The sequence below is a fragment of the Carlito syrichta genome, unplaced genomic scaffold, assembly GCF_000164805.1.
Source record: "Carlito syrichta isolate Samal-C Ts95f unplaced genomic scaffold, Tarsius_syrichta-2.0.1 Scaffold222196, whole genome shotgun sequence".
Lineage (NCBI taxonomy): Eukaryota > Metazoa > Chordata > Mammalia > Primates > Tarsiidae > Carlito > Carlito syrichta.
The window spans coordinates 49660-69458 of record NW_007166292.1 but is presented as its reverse complement, the minus strand read 5'-3'; the positions used below and the strand labels follow the sequence as shown (position 1 = coordinate 69458).

Below are 19799 nucleotides of genomic sequence, written 5' to 3'. Positions count from 1 at the left end.
GGACACTGGCTGACTGTCAGTTGAGATTCCACTTTCTGGATTTTGCTCTTCTACTTTTTGGCTCTGTAATCTTGGCCAAATCACTTAAATTTCTCTGTTCCTTAGCTTTCTCATTTACAAGATAAGCATAATAATAGAACCCACTTTATGTTACTATGAGAATTGAATGAATGAATGCATGAAAAGTCCATAGAAAAGTACATAGCAGTTTTAACATAATCAATAAATTTTTAGCTATTACTGTTATTTTTATGACAGCATCATTGGTTTCTTAGGTCAGTCTCATTTCTGAAATAGAAGTAATAGCTTATCTTTCTTTCAAGTACAATTTAATAAGTGACTAGAAAAAAAGATCCCACCTGAAATAACAAGAGTAATAATGCTGACTGTCAGGCCTAACTGCTCAGAAAGGCTCTACTTCAGGCATGGCAGTTTAGGTGCTCATTCGCACCCTAAAGAATCTGCCTTTCAGAGTTGGGTGCGATGGCTCACACCTATAATCCCAGCACTTTGGGAGGCTGAGGTGAGAGGATTGCCTGAGTTCACAGGTTTGAGACCGGCCTGGGCAACTTGGTGAGACCTCATCTCTACAATAAATCAAAATATTAATCGGGCATGGTGGCGTGTGCCTGTAGTTCCAACTACTTGGAAGGCTGAGACAGAAGGATCCTCTGAGTCCAGCAGGTCGAGGCTGCGGTGGCTGTGAGCATGCCACTACACTCCAGCCTGGGCAACAGAGTGAGACTCCAACTCAAAAAAAAAAAGAATATGCCTTTCCTGTGGTGAATACAGATGCCAGGAACAAAGCATGTGTTTCCCAGCATGGAGAATGGTGAGCACTACCATAGCATTAATCCCAACAGCACCTAAGAAAGATAAATAGTTGGTCTAACTAGGCATGAATAAAGTCTCAAAATGAAAATAATAATGTGATGGGACAAGAGGATTTTGATTCTGCTTAAAGCTAAATTATTTTTATTATAGATAAGAGAATGAATGAAAATACCAGAGAATTAGAAGCACAGGACATACAGGATGGAGAAAGAAAAAAAAAGCCAGTAGCTGAGACAGCAACTATACCAGGTTTAACAGTCCACCTAAGACTCTGCAAGTTATCCTCACATAGTTTTGTGACTGACTTTGGTATTCTTTTCTATATCCCTCCAACTGTTTGCCTAATTTTAAAATTCTTGCTTTGAGACATTTTATCTTGTATGTCATAACTGAAATAAAATAATGGAATTGCTCTCAGGTGGCAGGTGAGTATAGCTTTCCGTCAGAAAGCAATAGAAGTCAACTTCTGGATCTGTTGTGTTTTGATCACTAGGAATGATGTTCCCGACATTCAGCGACATCCACTTGGCCCCCTTTTCTGATGAACAGCTCTATGTGGAACACTTCTCAAGAGCCAACTTTTGGTAATGTTCTCTTCTTTCTTCCTTCCCTATTCCTTCAAAGTAAACTAGAGTTTCTAACACTAATGAGATCTTGAGTTGGATAATGTGGGGGACTGTCCTGTACACTGTAGAATGTTTAAGCAGTATCCCTGGGTCTCTACCTACTAGATGCCAGGAATATCTTCCTCAAGAGCTGTGGCAACCATTAGATGTCTCCAGACATTGCCAAATGTCCTCCGGGGCGGGGGAGGGTAGAAATTACCCCCAGTTGAGAGCAACTACCCACAATTCAGAGACAGACAAGTCAGGGGATGCTCTTGCAATATCTACATCCAAAAGGCTACACTGCTGTAAAATCACAAAATTCTCTGCTGTCCCTCTTTCCACTTTTCACCATCCACTCCTCTGACTCAGGGCTATGATTTCTGTTAGAACTCACCTTTGAGTAAATATATCAATCAATATACCTCTATGTAAATGTGTTGATTAAATCTTTTTGGCACTTTAATTGGCTGTTGACTTTGGGGCCCACTTCACCTCTGAGACTCAGTTTCTTTATTTGTAAAATGGAAACTAATAAAAAACCATTGCCAATTCTCAACCACTGTTTCTTCTAAAATTCTTTTCTAAGAACTAGTTTTTATAAGGAGAAAGGGAGAAAGAGAATGATGGCATTAGACACATGGAAAGGAGAAAGAGAATAGATGCCATTGGTGTCAGAATGTTACATGTGTGGGAGGGAGCACAGGCATGTGCTGCATGCAGGGGGCGAGGGTAGATGCCCAAATTAGAGGCTTAAGTTTCGGTGGAGGCATACTGACCCTTCCAACACAGAGATGCCCAAAGTTGATTTCTGGGTTTTTTCTTTGTAATTCTAGTGAAGGGGCAGCAATTGGGAGCTGCTTTGGTTTCCTGGGTTACTGTGTTCTTTGAGGCGTGGGGGTCAAAGAGCTAAAATTTTTCCTTCTCCTTTTTGTTTCCTTGCAAAATAGACTTTCTTACCACAGATTCATAATGTTTCATGGTTTTGCTCAATCTGCAATTCTGAGAGTCCAGGCCCCAGACTTTCCAATGCGGGTGAATGGCTTCTTGGGGCATATGTGTGCCAGTTTGGGCAGGAGGAGAGAGAGCACTTACCTTCATAATGATCATCACTTTGTGGGGTTATGCTGACTCTAAATATATATATTTTATTTTTGGGTTGCCCGAACTAGAGTACAGTGGCACAATCACTTCTCAACGCAGCCTTGACCTCTTAGACTCAGGTGATCCTTTTGCCTCAGCCTCCCAAATAGCTGGGACTACAGGTATGCACCACCATACCCAGCTAATTTTTTATCTTTTTTAATACATTATTGTCAAGATTGTCCAGCCATGGTGGCTCAAACTTGTAACCCCAGCACTTTGGGGGGCCAAGGCAGGAGGATTGCTTGAGCCCAGAAGTTTGAAACCAGCCTTGGCAATGCAATAAGACACCATCTCTAGAAAAGATTAAAAATTGCATGAGTAAAAATTATATTATTATAATTCACTTATATTATAATTATATGCTGCCATTTTTCCATAAAAATTATATTATACTCATATAATTTTTTTTATCTTTTGTGGAGACAGTGTATATCTTGCTGTGTTGCCCAGGCTGATCTCAAACTTTGAAGCTCAAGCAATCCTCCTGTCTTGGTCCCCCAAAGTGCTGGGATTATAGGCTTGAGCTGCCATGCCCAGCCAAAATGTTTATATTTTAAATATGACCTCCTGAGTCAATGGAGAGGCTGAAGAATTGGGATTTTTAGGCAGCAGAGTGAATCAGACCAACAAACTAGAAGTTTGTTGTCCAGGTAGTCCTGTGTGGCCTCCCAACCATACCATCTGCTGCCATTTTCTACCTAGACGATATTAATGATCAGAGTAGTTTACTAAAGATCCTTGTAGCATACAAACATATTGCCATTTTTTCCATCTAAAACAGAAAAATAGAAGCAAAAACAAAAACCCATACCTCACTTTCCCAGTCAGCCATGCCCATCTCTCTAAGCCTCTTTGCAGCAAAATTCCTCAAAAGGGTTGTCTACACTCAGTCTTCAACTCCTCCCTTCAATTTCTTGCTAGAGCCATTTTTCTAAAACCATTTTTATTGAGGTCTCCAGTGCCCTGACCTCCACATTGCTGATTCCAGGGACCAGCTCTCACTTCTCAACTTACATCTTTTGTCCCACAATCTTTTATTTTCCTCCTGCCCTGCTGGTCACTTTTCCAACTAGTTCTTCCTTGCTGTCCCTTGTCTCCTTAAGGTCCTGATGTTGGAGTGCCCCAGAACACAGTGCTTGTATCTCTTCTCTGTGCACTGTTACTCCTTTGGTGAATTCACCCATTCTCATAGCTTCAAATCCTATCTATGGGCTGATGATTCCCAAGAGTATCTGTCCAGCCTAGACATGTCCTCCAAACTCCATATTTTCATAACTAGCAGCCTCCTGGACCTCTTGCAGAGACTTGTTGTGTACAAAATTCAACTCCCGGTCTCCTGACTCTCACCCTGCTCTACTCATAGTTGTTCTATCTAAATTGATGACGACTTAATGTTCCCAATCATTCAACTAAAAACCTTGAAGGCCTCTCTTTCTTTATTACCTAGATCCAAGAAATTTCCAACCAAGAAATCCTGTTGTTTCTTCTTTCGAATTATATCCAGAATCTGATCAGTTCTTGCTATATTCACTGTCCCTTCTTTATCTCAACACTGCCATCCCTCATCTAGATTTTTGCAGTTGCTTTTTTGCCTGTCTATTCTCAACAGAGCCATGCCTTATAGTAGCTCTACTCAGTGTGATTGCAGGTTAATCTCTAACCTCATATCCTGCTTCCATGTTCACTGCAGCCACACAGGCCTCCCTGCTGACCCTCAGACACTTCAAACATGCTCCTTAGAGCCATCACATTTGTGGATCCTCTTACCTGGAATACTTTTTCCTCGGTTTTCATATGGTCAATTTCTTCAACTCCATAAAGTCTTTGCCAAATGCCACCTTCTCGATGCAACCTCCCCTGACTATCCTGTTTTAAATCATACCCATACCATTCTCAATCAGCCCTTCTTTTCCTATTCTGTGTTTTTCCACCAGCACTTATTGACTCCTAAAAGATATATCTTCTTCTCTTTTCTTTGTTTTGTTTTGTTTTGTTTGAGACAAGGTCTCCCTCTGTTGCCCAGGCTGGAGTGCAGTAGCATGATTATGGCTCACCGCAGCCTCAAATTCCTGGACTGAAGCAATCCTCCCATTTTAGCCTCCTGAGTAGCTGGGACTACAGGTGGATGTCACTAGGCCTTGCTAATTTAAAAGCTTTTTTTTTTTTAGAGACAAGTTTCCACTATGTTGCCCAGGCTGGTCTTGAACTCTTGGCCTCAGGAATTCATCTGCCCTTGAACTCTCAAAGCACTGAGAGTACAGGTGTGAGCCACTACACCCAACCTATAATTCTTTTTTTATTATTATCTATTGTCTGTATTCCTCTTGATAGAACATAAGCACCACAAGGTTAGGAATTCTGTCAGTTTTCACTAATATATCCTAAACACTCAGAGCAGTGCCTGCCACATGGCAGGCTCTCAATAGATACTTTTGAATGTATATAGACCTCAATAAACTTAAGCATGTATAGAAATAGTTACTATAAGATTTTAGTTGTTATACCTAATTTTCCTATTATTTTTCTTTATAAAAATGGGATCATAAGTACCATTTTGTAGCTTGATTTTTTTCACTTTGACAATACTTTGTTGGCATATTCTCATATCATTAGCATATTCTTTTGCTCGAGCATATTTCTTTTGTATCTCATAATTTATTGACTCAAGCGCCAATGTTGAACATTAAATTATTTTAATTGCTGTTTTAATCCTATAGATTATATAAGACACAGCACTAAGATGTTTTAATATCCTATAAGAATACAGAATCTTATAAAATTCTATATTCTAAATTCAATAAGAGACAATAATAAAGTGAATCTCCTTTCAGAGAAATTTTGGTGTGCCTTCTAATTATTTCCATAGGATAAATTGCTAAAAGCAGAATTACTGGACCAAAAAGTGTGAAAAAGGAACTTATAAAAAAATTATTCTTATATATTGCCAAATTGCCCTCTAGAAAAGTTTTACCAATTAACACTTCCACCAGTGGTATTTGGGAATGTCTGCTGAGTCTTGCCCATACGGGATATGCTTTTTAAAATGCCAATTTGATTTGAAAAAAAAAAATGGTGGCCAGTTTATTTTTAATCTGTATTTCTTTGATAGCTGGTGCATTTGAATGGCTTTATTTTTAGTCAACAAACACAAAAATATTTTTAAAAATATATAGTTATCAAAATTCACAGTCTCTACTTTATAAAGAACTTTCTGCATTAGACTAGTACTGGCATTTGGGCCTTTTGCTTTGATCCATGGAACAGGTGGTGAAAGTTTGCATGATTTCTGTCATAAGAAGCAAAGAAGTGGAAATGTCACTGGGAGAGAGTGCAGAAAACGAGCTTGGGTGAGTTTGAAGGAGTGAACGGAGAGATTAAGAAACAACTAGCAAGCTCAGTAAGATCATCGGATATCATCAGCTATCAGTCCTCACCTGACTTTCCTGTCAGCAGCGCTTGACGGTTGACTCTCTCTTCACTTTTCTTTTCACTGACTCCTAAACCTGGTTTTTCTCCTGCCTTGCTGGCTTCTACTCCTCAGTCCCCTTTGCAGATTCTTCCTCACAATTAATCTTTAACACTGGAGTGATTCCACATTTCATTCTTAAATGTCTTCCCCTTTTTGTCAGCACTTACTTTCTTATGTGATCCCATTCAGAATCTTGGCTATAAATACTGTCTTTATGCCGACAACTTGCATGGCTAGAACCTCCGCCCGGACTTCTCCCCAGAACCACAGACTTGGATGTCCAACTGTCTGTTAACAACGCTACTTGGATGTCTATTGAGCATCTCAGATTTAACATGTCCAAAGGCAAGCTGCTGATCCTCACCATCTTCCCCCCTGCCCACCTTTGCAAAACAAAACAAACAAAGCAAAACAAAAAACCCCCGAGACTACTATAGTCTTGCAATAACCTTCTAACTTATTTCCTCTTTTCAAACAACCAAAATGCTCTTGAAGAAACTTAATTCAGATCATAGTCTCCTGCTACTTAAAGCCCTCTGGTGTCTTCACACTTGTATAGTTAAAGCCAAAGTTCTCATAATAGATGGGAAGACCCTACATGATCTGGTTCCTACCCTGCTACCCTTCCGACTTTGTCTCCTACTACTTGCTCTCTTATTCTCTCTCTACTCTGGCCATACTGGCTGGCTCCTTGCCTCCCTTCAAACATACTAGGCATGCTCCCGCCTCCCTGGCTTTCCGTCTGCATGACATAGGGACAGCCCAGTGGCTTCTCTCACCTCCTACAGGTCTTTGCTCACAAGTTATCTCTCAAAGATACCTTCTATTAACTAAAAACTGACATCCATTCCCTCCTGGAAGCCTGTGCTACATTTCTTGTTTCATTCTTCTCTGTAGCATCTGCTATATAATATGTTACCATCTGCCATATTGTATGTTTTTACTTATTTATTTTATTTATTGTCTATCTCTCCCATGGGACTAAGAGTTCCACAAGTGGGGCTATTTTGTTTACTGCTGTGCTATCACCATCATTTAACCTAGCTAATTATAGTTGCCACATACATTCTTGTTGATTAAAAGATAAGTGCGTTGATTTATAAGAATTCTTTGTATATTAAGAATATTAAGACTTTGTCATATTTTCTTCAGAATTTCCAGCTTGTCTTTTAATTTTCTTTGTGATGACTTTAACCACAAAATAACTTAATTTTTTTGTGGCTGGATCTACTGATATTTGTTTGTATTGTCTCTTTCTAGTCCTTTACCATGAAAAAGACTTCCCAACCCTCTTAATCTTGTATTAACTTCCTTCTACTTCATTTAGGCTTTCACTTCTCCACTTAATATTTTTTTAAAATTTGCATTTAACTCTAAAATTTATCTTAGTGTCTACTGTGTAATAGGCACATAACTATATCCTTTCCAAAATAACCAGTTATGAAGCTCTCTTAGTAGACCAGATTTCTACATTGTGATACAATTAGCAGTCACCTGCAAAATTAATAATTTTCCTTTCCTTTTTGATGATGATTCCTTGGCCCTCATTAATTAAGATTCTTGATGATATCTCCTAAGAGTAAAACTTGGCCATGAAGAATCATCATTACCAGGTGTAAAACTTCATTATATGATGGACACCACCAGCATTGTTGAAAATTATTGGCTCGGGGGTTTTACATGAAAGCCTGTAAATATAAATTTAAATGAATTTTCATATAAAGAAAAATATATACATAGGATCAATTAAGAGAAACAACCAAATAGTCTCAAGAAGTTTGAGATTGGTTTATTATATTTATTATCATTACAGAACATAAAGACATAAGCAAAATAAGCGGTAGCTAAAATCTAGATTAACCAGACTCTAGAGCCAGACTAAGTCAAATACCAACTGTAAAGCCTTAGCCTAGTTAATTTAATCTCCTTGAGACACAAGTTCCTTATTCATAAATTGAAGATAATAGTCTTACCTACCTAGAGATGGGACAGTTTCAGTTTCAGGGATAGGTCCTCTAATCATATTTTCCTACTGTGACAGCCTTTTCTTCATGATCCAGGTTACCAATATGAGGTTTCTGTCAGATGCTGACTATATCCATCCCGATTATATATTCAAGGACTGGGGAAATAAAGATAGGGTTGGTATGAAATCATTGGCTACACTGTGAGATGGATTTGGTCCAAAACTCCATTTTCTACCCATCCTCTATTATAACCCTCAGTAACCAGAGGCATTTTTGATCTCTTGGTATCAGTACCAACTCAGACATCTTGCCTAACATTTCTCCAAAAATCTAGGTATCCTTTTTTCTTTCAACACAATTGTTCTGTCATAGAAACCCATATCTCTCTGGAGAAGGACTGGGGAATATTTTACCATATGTGCTTGTGGTGGCACTGCAGAGTTCTTTCTCAAGGGAACTGGATCTCTACTTCAATCATAGACCACTGGTCTTTGGATCCCTAAACCACTTGGATCTTGAAACTGGTGAGAAACTTAATCTTTTCATTGTGACAGCTGACAATCATTCTTTCACTCATCGGCTAGTGATTTTTTGTTTTATAGATGGAGCGCTCTTCCAGTTGATTGTTCATCTACTTCACCTCTCTAATAACACTAGGTTCTATTAACAACCATCACAGATCCCTGTGGGTCTAGGTACCTTGATTTCCACTTTAGTCTTGCTACCAAACACAGTAATTATGGTATTCTTCTCTACGCCCATTAGTTACTGCTTTCCTGCTTCTGACATTCTGAAATTCCATCCAAATTGTGCTTTGATGGTTGCATCACCCACCACTGTCTTTGATCTACCAAGGACAGTTATCCTTGGCTTCTCAAAGATGCCACTGTTCTCTACCTGGTTTGCTCCCTACTAACTTTGTAAGAGGAGAGTTTCCTGGGCTCTGTCTGAGAAGGTATTCAAGTTGAATGTTCTCAGATTTTTCTATAATAAGTTCACATAGCATTTGCACCTCTTTGAGCATTTCTCAATCACATGCTGCAGAAGTTCTGGAAGCTCCACCTCATTGACTGTAGGCCATCTTGATGACCAAGCTTCAAAGCAACATCTAGCAGACTGTTAGGACTGGCTCCTGGTGTCTCGTTAGAACATTGAATCCTATCAGTGCCCCATGTCAGCGAATTGTATGCTCCCCTAACTTACATTCTACCCTCCATATTCCAACACCTTTAAAATCCACTCTCATACATACAATTTTTCCTGTTTCTTAGCAGAAAATATTATCTAGCATCTTTTATTTCTTAGATATGTAAGTTATCTCCTCCTGGAGTAGAATTGTATTACTGCTCAGGCTGTGCTTGAGTTATCAGCCTGACAGAAATGGGAGGCTATTAGCCTGGAGGTAGCCAGTGAGCATGAGGCAGATCTTAAGGAGAATAAAATTATCTTTCAAGGCACAGGCTTTGGGAGAAGGTTTGTACAGTCTTCAGTTAAGGGAAGACTGTTCTTCTCTGCCAAAAGAGGGGAGAATTCTGCTTCTGTTAGTTTGAAGAATTCAGGGGCATTAGAAATATATGTCCAGGATTTTCTATTTTGTCCATCCGACTGACCCATCCCCAGATCTCAGGGCCCTAATCTTTCTCTGTCAGGGCCCCAACTTTGATACATAAGACCTATCAAGCTTGTATGTACAATCTTCTGCTACTTCTACTACAGCTCTTCTACTGTTACTGGTTTAGTAGCTTGTTTGTAGAAGTGGGGTGGGACAGTTTTAATTTCAAAGATGCAGCTTCTACTTGTCAAATTCTGTACATGATTTTCAGCACAGGAGGCCTTGGAGCACCAAGGAGATTGATCTCTGCTAGATAGGACCTCTGGATTTCACAGTGTTTCTAGAGTTGGGAGTTGACTGCTCTGAGAATATAATTTTCTTTTTGTAAAACTTCCAATGCTGTTAACAGAGTCTTGCCTACTCCACAATCCATATAATTATAATTGTCCCAAAACTTCAAATTGACAGTAACCATATATCCCAATGTTTCACCTCCCATCTCTACGTATCCTAATAATTAGTCATTAATCTTGATAAGACCACTAGAAATTGTGATAACTAGCGGAGGGCTATCACTCCCCATTCGCCAGCAGCAATGTCAACTGTATTGTCATCAAACTGGTGAGCAATTCCATCTTGAAAGTTTACATTCTAGGGCTACATCTGATATCAATAGTCTTGGATCGGGTTCCCCAGAAAGCAGAGTCTTAGGCAAAGCTTATAAGCTATAATTTTATTAAGGAATACAGTTGCAGTGAAACAAAAATGAGGAGGAAGAAGAATGAGGCAGGGGATAAGAGGAGCACAAATGCAAAGTTGCATTATCAAGCTGACTACTGTGTGGTATCAAACAACAAGAAGTTGCTTTATCTTTCAGGACCATCTTCAAAAGATCAAACTACATCTCAGGATAGTTTATATAAAGGTTGGGAGATGAATGTATACACCGACCTTTATCTCCCCATTGATCAAATATTCATCCCTCAGACATAAACTAGCCATCTGGACCTTGTGACATCTCATTCCCAAAGTTAACAGGGATACCCTGGAAAAAGGCGCATGGTGCAGGCCAGAGGTGAGACATTGCCACTATCCGTGTGAGGATGGATGAGCCCATACTTTGGTACAGCTGGGATAGAACACATGGCTGAAGATTCCAAAGACAGATACCACTTGAAAGATCTGGGGTGATACTTACAAGGTTATATACCACTTAAGGAACCAAAGGATATTTTCCAGTTTCCTTTACAGAGCATTATGCACGGATGGCATGTGTTCATTATACTGGAGTAGGGCAGAGTCAAGCAAGTGATATCAGGAATGCCAGTGGTGGATGTCCTTTGGTCAGTAGGGTTTTGTTTTTGGTTTTGTTTTTGTTTTTGAGTTGGAGTCTTACTCTGTCACCCAGGCTGGAGTACAGTGGCACACTCGCAGCCATCCCAGCTTCGACCTGCTGGGCTCCAGTGATTCTTCCGTCTCAGCCTTCCCAGTAGCTGGAACTACAGTCACATGCTACCTCACCCGGCTAATTTATTTATTGTAGAGACAAGGACTCACTAAATTGCCCAGGTTCATCTCGAACCCTCAGGCTCAGGCAATCCACTGGCCTCGCCCTCCTAAAGTGCTGGAATTACAGGCTGAGCCACCTAGCCTGACCTTTTTGTTTTTGTTTTTTAAATAGAATTTAGAAGTCTGTGCTTGCAAAGGATGAGGGAAGATGAATGCAAGTAAAATTTTGCCACAGGCAAGGGAGAGCTCCCTTCTTGTTCCTTTTTACTTTGAGGCTACAAAATGCTTTGTTGACCACAGTACTACTGAGAAACATTATTTTTTAAGAAAATCAATTCAACTGAATGGACAAGCTGCTGAATTTGACTGTGAAGTAATGGATGATTTGTTCCTAGGCTAATTCCACCCTGACACTGAAATTTCTACTAAAGGTTCTTTTGCATAACTAGAGTTTTAGGTCTTTTAGTTGTTTCCAAAAATACATTTGGCCCTGATAATCACTGGTTAATGGAAACACTAAGTGGATAAAATTAAAACATTTCAAATTACCATGTGATATACTCAAATTTTAGTCAGAAGTCAGGTATACAGCACAAAGTATCACAGAGAAAGTACTTTTTTGCAGAAATGTTAACATGACCAGTGTGATCATGTCTGGATTTTCATGTGCCCTTGGTCTTGTCTCATTTATACTTCATTGATGTCTTGCCCTAAATTCTCCTTTCAGCTACTCCATATTCACTCTTGATATTTCCTTCATCTCTGTTTATATCTATAGCTCTTGAACTCATCTGGGTTTTGCTCTTAGAATAAACCTTGATATCTATATTTATCTTGTTTTGTAATGTTTGTCAAACTCATGGCTCTTTCATAATGTTCTGCCCTGGTCCCATACACATCCAGATCTGTGTAATCAGGGGTGTAACATTTCAGTTTCTCTGACATCAGTGCTGTCTGTTTCCAAACAATTGCTAAATCTAGCAGGTATCTACCTCACCATCCCTGGCCTGATTCTGTATACTCTAGGTTATGATAATTTACTTCAGGATTTATAGAATTAAGATTTTACTGAATTAGGCAAAACTATTCTCTTGGAATTTTATTCATAGCACTTGTACATGCAGACTCTTTTTTTTTTTTTAAATTAAGACACTTTAATTGACAGTAGCAGAAAACTGTCAGGGGAAGGGAGGGTGGGACTGGCGGTTAGGGGTTGCTGCAAGGGGAGGGAGGGGCATGTCGCATCAACAAGGGTACCTGCATGATAAATGTTTGTATACCTAGCCCTGAATTGTATCCCACATCTTTATAATAAATACATAAATTTTTTAAAAAGACACTTTAGGTTTTAAATGGACAAAACCCCAAAGGGCTTAAGAAAAAGAACATTTCTGACTAATGTATCCAAAAAGTTCAAAGGTAGACTCAGCTTCTGAGACACAAATAAATTTCAAAGCACTAATGTTGGGTCTGGTCTCTATGTCTCAGCTTGGCTCCAATCTTAGGTAGTTTTCCCTCAAGGCAGCAATGTGCTTTCCAGCAAATTCATATTTATGGACTCATAACTCCATGTTCATGTCTTCTTTACAAGTTTAAACAAAAGTTATAAACACTTGACTCTCATTGGGTCAATTGCTTAACCTGAGTCCCTCAACAAGGCTATGGTGATAAGATGCTCTGATTGGCTGGGACTGAGTCACACAACAAAAGCAAAGTCAGGACTATCCAAACCACAAAAACTGCAAGTAGGAAAGAGATGCCTCCCAGAAGAAAATCTGACCCTGTTACCGTAAGAAAAGCAACCATTCACTGGGTGGAACAAATAAGAGGTGTTCATCATATTTGTCTTGACTCACTCTTTCCCTCTGATATGGCTTTCATAGGTTCAATTCTTAGGCCAACCACTAATATCTAGACTTAGCTTGGCAAACCTGAGGGTGCTCCATGGATTTCTTCACATAGACTTTCCCTTACTTCTTACAAATGGGCACAGTCTAAAGTTTGATTACTTTAAAAGACTGAACCCTTTTATCCCTCTCCTTTTTACCAAAAAAACACACTTACAAATACAAAAAGTATATAACCATGAAACATGGAAAATATAAGGCACACTCCCTTGCTGGTGTTTAAAACAGTAAAATCATAGATATAATAAGCAAGCGTGTTTTCACAGATACTACTGTCCACAGTGGCATGTCTGTATTATGCTGATGCGGAAAATCGTATCAAATCAAAATCCCAGTGAGATATCACCTCACACCTTTCAGGATGGCTGTTATTTTAAAACACAATACAAGTGTCGGTGAGGATGTGGAGAAATTGGAACCCTTATACACTGTTAACAGGAATGAAAAATGATTCACTTACTATGGAAAACAATATGGCGGTTCCTCAAAAATTAAAAACAAAATTACCATATTCTCCAGCAATATCACTGCTGAGTATTTATTCAAAAGAATTGAAATCAGGATCTTGAAGAGATTTTTTAGCATACTTATGTTCATTGCAGTACTATTCACAATAGCCAAGATATGGAATCAGCCTGTGGTTATCAACACATGAATGGATAAAGAAAATATGCTATTTACACACACTAGAATATATTCTGCCTTAGGAAAGAAGGAAATTCTGCAATAAACAAAAACATAAATGAACCTTGAGAACATTGTGTTAAATGAAATAAACCAGTACCAGAAAGACAGATGCTGTGTGATTCCATGTGTATGAGGTATCTAAAATAGTGAAATTCATAGACTCAAACAGTAGAATGATGATTACCAGTGGCTGAGGAAAGAGAAAAATGGGCAGTCATTAATCAATGGCCATAAGGTTTCAGTCAAGCAAGATGAATAAGTTATAGAGGTCCATTGTCCAACATTGTGCCTATAGTCAGAAAAGATTGTGTCATATACTTTAAAATGTGGTAAGAGGACAGATCTCAGAGTAACTGTTCTTACCAAACTTCACACAGAAAATAAATAAAATAACCACAAAGAATTTAATTATAAAGGAAAGAAAATTGTCAAAACAATCAAGCCTCAAGTCCTGTTATCTCTAACGAATGTATAAGAAATTAAATGCAAATACAATTTGTTCCTTAGACATATACCTTCTCCTACAAGAACTCTCAACCATGCTCTTATGCTGCCTTTTCAGCACCATTTGTGGCTTGGGTGACATTCTTAGATCCTTGCTTTTGTTTTCTTGTTCTTAAAGTTACATATGTCTCTTATCAGGTTCGTGTACTACAGGTTGTTAATTCCGGTAGAGCATAGCACATTAAGACACAAAAGTTGCTTAATTGTCAAAAAGCATAACAAGCTTCCCCCCATCCTCTCTTGTTTGCATTCTCTCATTCTTTTCTATCTTTCTATCTTCCTCCCTTCCTTGCTTCCCTTTATTTCCTTTATTTTTAAAGAAAGAAAACGTATTAATGAGGATGAGTAGATTTTTTTGTTAGAATAGATTAAAGATGCAAATATTATATTTAAAGTAAAATTTCTGAGTTGGGCTACGAGAGAGGGAGTTCACATTAGCAGGAGAAAGGTGTGCATGTGTTAGAGAAGCTCCCCTCTATTGCATTTGAAAGACCAATGCTGGCATCTACGAAAAAGCCTGAGGTTGTGCCACCATCCTTCTAACATGGGTCCAAGTCATGGTAGGGAGGGGAGATGTGGAAAAAGGAATAGGGAGGACAAAAGGCCAAGGTGAACTCGAGCAGAAACTATAAGAACACCAAAAGAGACCAGGAAAGGGACTTCCTCTAGATACCTCTCAAAGCTAGGCTGTATGGAGAGTGTAGAATAAACATAATGGGTCATGGGTTGCTTCATCCTCTGTACTCTGGATATGTTTAGGAATAGGTAATAGTAAAATTGCTTTCCTTCTGGACTGTATTTGCAGGCCTTTCCAGATGTTGCATGTATTATGGTAGTGATGGTGATGTTCCCATGTGAAGGAGAATGGTGGGAATTGTAAATGTAAACTCAGGGGGAAAAACACACAGACTCTTTCCTTTGTGTGCTCATAAAGAGGCTGTAAGTTAACTTGGAAAATAAAACCTACATCTGATGAAAACAATGGAAACAATCCCTAGCTCCCAAGTCAACAGACTCGTTTCTTCATCCACACCCCCACAGTGTATCTTGGGACCCAGAGAGATGCCAGTTTCAATCTGTCCTAGTTATTTTATGATGCATTACAGAAGGCTATTTGAGATTTCTAAGAATTAGAAATATGAAATGTGCTCCAACCAGAAATTTGTTTAAACCCAGGCAGTGGGCTCTTTGCCCACAGCGCTCCCATCTGCCCCAGAAATGGTGCCCATTTGCACCACACTGATTGTGGCTGCTGGGTTTTAATTGGTACCAAACACGCAAAGTAAATGGCACAGGCACATCCCCTCTGAAAGCTGAGATTGTATTCAGTGACTAGAGTGCAATTTCCAGCCCTGTCATGGCCATAGAAGACTCTCTTTGCCCTTAGGTTTTTCTCTTTCACCTATTTGGCCAGGAATCTACAACAACTATTAATAACTTAGTACCCAACCCTGGTTGCACTTTAGAATCACCTGTTGAGCTTTAGAAACGAACAAGCATCAGGGCTATACCCTAGATCATATAAGCCACCATTTAGAGAAATTTTGACCAGGAATCATTACATTTTAAAAGTCTCCCAGTAAATTTTAAAAAATAGAGTTGAGACTTTCTAGGCTAAGAGGGAAATATTCTCTCTCCCTCCCTCTCTCCCTCTCCCTCTTTTTCCCCTCCCACCCCTCCCTTTCTCTTTCCTTCAAATAATAGGCTTTTGTGACAATGACTGTTTCCCCAAGAATACTCCCATCCTCATTCTAAATATTAAAAAGGCTATTTTTATGAATACCTATGGTATTCAAGCATTTTCTGGGATTATAGGAGCAGATCTTACTTTGTCGCCCAGGCTGGAGTGCGGTGGCATGATCATGGCTCACCATATCCTTGATATCCTGGGCTCAGGTGATTCTTCCACCTCAGCCTCCCGAGTAACTGGAACTACAGGTGCATGCCACCATGCCCTGACTTTTTTATTTTCATTTTTTTGTAGAGATGAGGTTTCGCAATGTAGCCTAGCCTGGGCTTAAGTGTCCTGCCACCTCAGCCTGTTAAAGTGCTGGAATTACAGGCATGAACCACCATGCCTAGCCAATATATGTATTTATAAAATCATGTGCAACTCTGTTTGGTTTTACTTGTGGGCCTGCTTTGCTCTGGTTCTTGGTGGAAGGAGAAGATTAAAAAGCAAGTAATAAAGCTGAAGAAACTTGGGGAAATGATTTTTTCCATTTCCTCATCATTCTTATTGATGCCTGTGCTCACATATAGGGCCATTTAGGACACCAAGTCCTCCAATGTATTCATTGATGAATTCATTCATTAAATAATATAGATATTTTTAGCCCTAACAATATTCCTGGTCCCATGCTGATGGCTAAATATACCCTGATGAATAAGAAAATACTTTGGCTTTTAAGTGAGTGAAACATAAATATTTAATTTTAACACAAGGTTTTAAATTTTTAAATAGAAATGTTTGAACTGAGTCTTAAAGATTAAGTGAGAATTAACAGGGCAAAAGGGGCATTCTAGACAGAGGGGAAAACACCAAGGGCTCAGAGGTGAGAAATGGCACAAGCCCTGTGAGAATCCACGAGAGGTTCCGTGGGGCTCAGGTTCACGTGTATTGAGGACTGGCTGCTGGCTTAATAGGATTAGGCCTACCCTCTCACTGCTGCCTGCCAGGATATTTGAGACCTTGACTATTCATTTAGAACCTTACTTTGGCTGAACCTTTCATCAAAATCTAACCATACCACAATTTTTAAAATGCGTATTCCATATTTCGGTATTTTGTTTCTTCTTCTCTGTAGGTTGGTGGGTGTGGGTTTGGGGGAGGATGGGAACTGGTTCACAGACTATGCAGTGCACACACACACCCTTATTAAGGAAGCTTAATGAGGGATAAAGTCTTTTCATCTCTAATGATAAGGTTCCCAGGCCTTTCTGAAGTTGGGCCTGGGAATCTGGATATTTAACAAGTCCTCCCTAGGATTCCCTCACACAGTCAGATTGGGAACTATAGTGCCCTAGTCCCCATTGTTGATCTGAGTAGGTGACAATCATAAAATACTAGCCAACACTTACATAGTAGTAACAAAATGCCAAGCATTGTTTAAAGTGCTTTTTAAAAAAATTTACTAATGTAACCCTTACAAGAATCCTATAAAGTAAGCTTATAACTGTTTCCATTTTAGAGATAAGGAAACTGAGACACAAAGTTAGAATAGTCCAAATCACACAGCTAATCAGTGGCAGAGCTGGAATCAAAACCACTCTCAATCCACACCCTAGATCACCTTTTTAAATATCCAAGACCATTATCCAGGCTGACACAGAGTGTACTTACTATGCCCCAGGTATGGTCTGAGTTGCAACAGGTATGTGAAGATAAGACAGTGCCAGTGGTGTAAATGTTTGACATCTGGCTCTCTGGGTAAGGAAGTCGTGGAGACATGACTTGTAGTGTTCGCCAGTGTCTGTGGTTCAGATGTCACTGACCGTGGAATTCAGAGAAACATGCACTGTGGGCTCTGATATGCTAATATGACCTGGCTTCTATTCACCATCTGATACAGCCCTTGCTCACCTGTGTCTCGCTGCTTGGTGTCCACCAGCACAGCAAATGCCATCATAAAGGTGAAGGCCAGTGGCTATGGGAAAATAGAAAAGGGAAATCTATTTCCTGAAACAGCAGTAGTGTCAAGAAACTATGGAAATCTAAAGTCCTGCTCGGGGTTGGGATAGTGAGAAGGCCAAGGAAATTGCATTTCAGCACTTTGACAACACTGAGCAGGAAGCCACCTGTGGGGCATAAGATCAAGGGCAGGAGCACAGAGAACTTCCTGCCCCTAAATATCCTTCTCCTTTCCAATAGTTTCCACACAAGTGATTTCTTTCAACTCAACTACCTCTCCCCTTCTCTCTCTTCCTGCCCCAGGTCAAGTACAGGTCTGTAGCTTTTCTAGAGAGAATCTTCTGCCAATCCCTATAGACCATTTTTACATGTTCAAACACTCTCTCCAGGGCTAACTTAGAGGACCCATAAAGCAGCCCAGAAGCACATCACAGCCATTGGGGATTTAGGGACTCAGAAGAGGGACAAGATACATGGTGGTTCTTCACACTAACTATTTTAGGTACCAGCAGTGCTTCTATGGGGTCAACCTATCCAGCCTCCGGGGTGCAGCTGTGGATGAGTACTTCAGACAGCCAATAGTAGTAAGTATGCTCTCTTTATAGGGTTTCTCCCATGTGTCTATATATTGATTCATTCACTCATTCGCCTAGTATGCACTGTGCTGCTAGGTGCTAAGCTGTCATAGACAAGGATAAATTACTTCTCGGAGCACCATGTTTTCAAGTCTTCCAGCTCTTATCTGCCAATCATAAAGAAAATTATCAGAGAATGATATTATTGAAACCAAGGAGATTTTCTGACTACCCTTCAATAAGTAACATCTAGTTTCCCACTGCCCTGACCCACCCCATATATACACTCAACTCTTACATTTGTTTACATCTTCTCATTGATTCTAGTGGTCCAAAGTATAATAGAAGAGGAAACATTGTATAATCGCTTAGAGCAGGAGTTTTAATGTTCATTAGATTTGAATTTCAGTTGTGGCCTCATCTAGCTGTGTAAACTTGGGCAACTTTAAGTTTGTATCATCTGAAATTCATCCAGTTCTAAGTAGAAGAAAACCCAAACTTAACTGGCTTAAGCTAAAATGAATGACTATCCCTCAAAAATTGTGAAGCCTAGGTTGGGCAGTGGCTCAGTCTGTAATTTCAGCACTTTGGGAGGCCGAGGTGAGAGGATTACCTGAGCTTGGGAATTCTAGACCAGCCTAGGCAACTTGGTGAGACCTTGTCTCTACAATAAATCACAAAAACTAGCCAGGCATGGTGGTGTGCATCTGTAGTTCCAGCTACTTGGAAGGCTGAGGTGGAAGGATTGCCTAAGTCCAGCAGGTTGAGGCTGTAGTAGCTGTATGTGTGCCGCTACACTCCAGCCTGGGCAACAAGAGTGAGACTCCAACTCAAAAAAACAATTGTGAAACCTAAAGATAGAGTTTGCTTCAGGGATCTGCAGGGGTTTCAACAGTGTGGCCAGGACCTGATTATTCTCTCCTCATCACTTGTCCCTACTTCTTCTGATTTAACTCTGTTCCTAGACAGTTTCTCCCCTCAGGTAGCAAGACAGCTGCAGAAGCCCCAGCCTCTGATTCTTACAGCTCTGAGTTCTGCTGAAGAATCTGCCTTTTCCTGACAACTTAGGCAAAATCACTAAATTTAGTTTAGATAGAGCCTGACTATCCTATACCGTGGCTACTGTTCCCATCTATGAAACAGTCAATGTCTTCAGGGGGGAAGTGATATTCTGATTGGTCACATTGGGGACCCATGCCACACGTGTTACTAAGGATGAACTAAGTTCATATGAAACTTCTGGATAGAATGTAGGGAAGAGATGAATCCTCACCCCTGAATAAATTCTCAATAGGAAAAAAAAAAGCCAAATGCCTGCTCCAGATACTTTTTAAAAAGTAATGTTATAAACCACAACCTAGAGCCCCTAGCACTTACTAAAGCACAAACCATGTAGTGCTTAGCATATAATAA

General features: G+C 39.7%; 1 protein-coding gene across 1 annotated transcript in view; it reads left to right on the top strand.

Annotated features, from left to right (window-relative positions):
• LOC103253341 (histone-arginine methyltransferase CARM1-like) overlaps positions 1–19799 on the top strand; it is a 147347-nt gene that overhangs the window by 107085 nt on the left and 20463 nt on the right. The window contains exons 7-8 of the mRNA XM_021709420.1: positions 1328–1418; positions 18314–18395. Of these exons, the coding sequence (XP_021565095.1) occupies positions 1328–1418; positions 18314–18395 (173 nt within the window). The remainder of the gene's footprint in view (positions 1–1327; positions 1419–18313; positions 18396–19799) is intronic.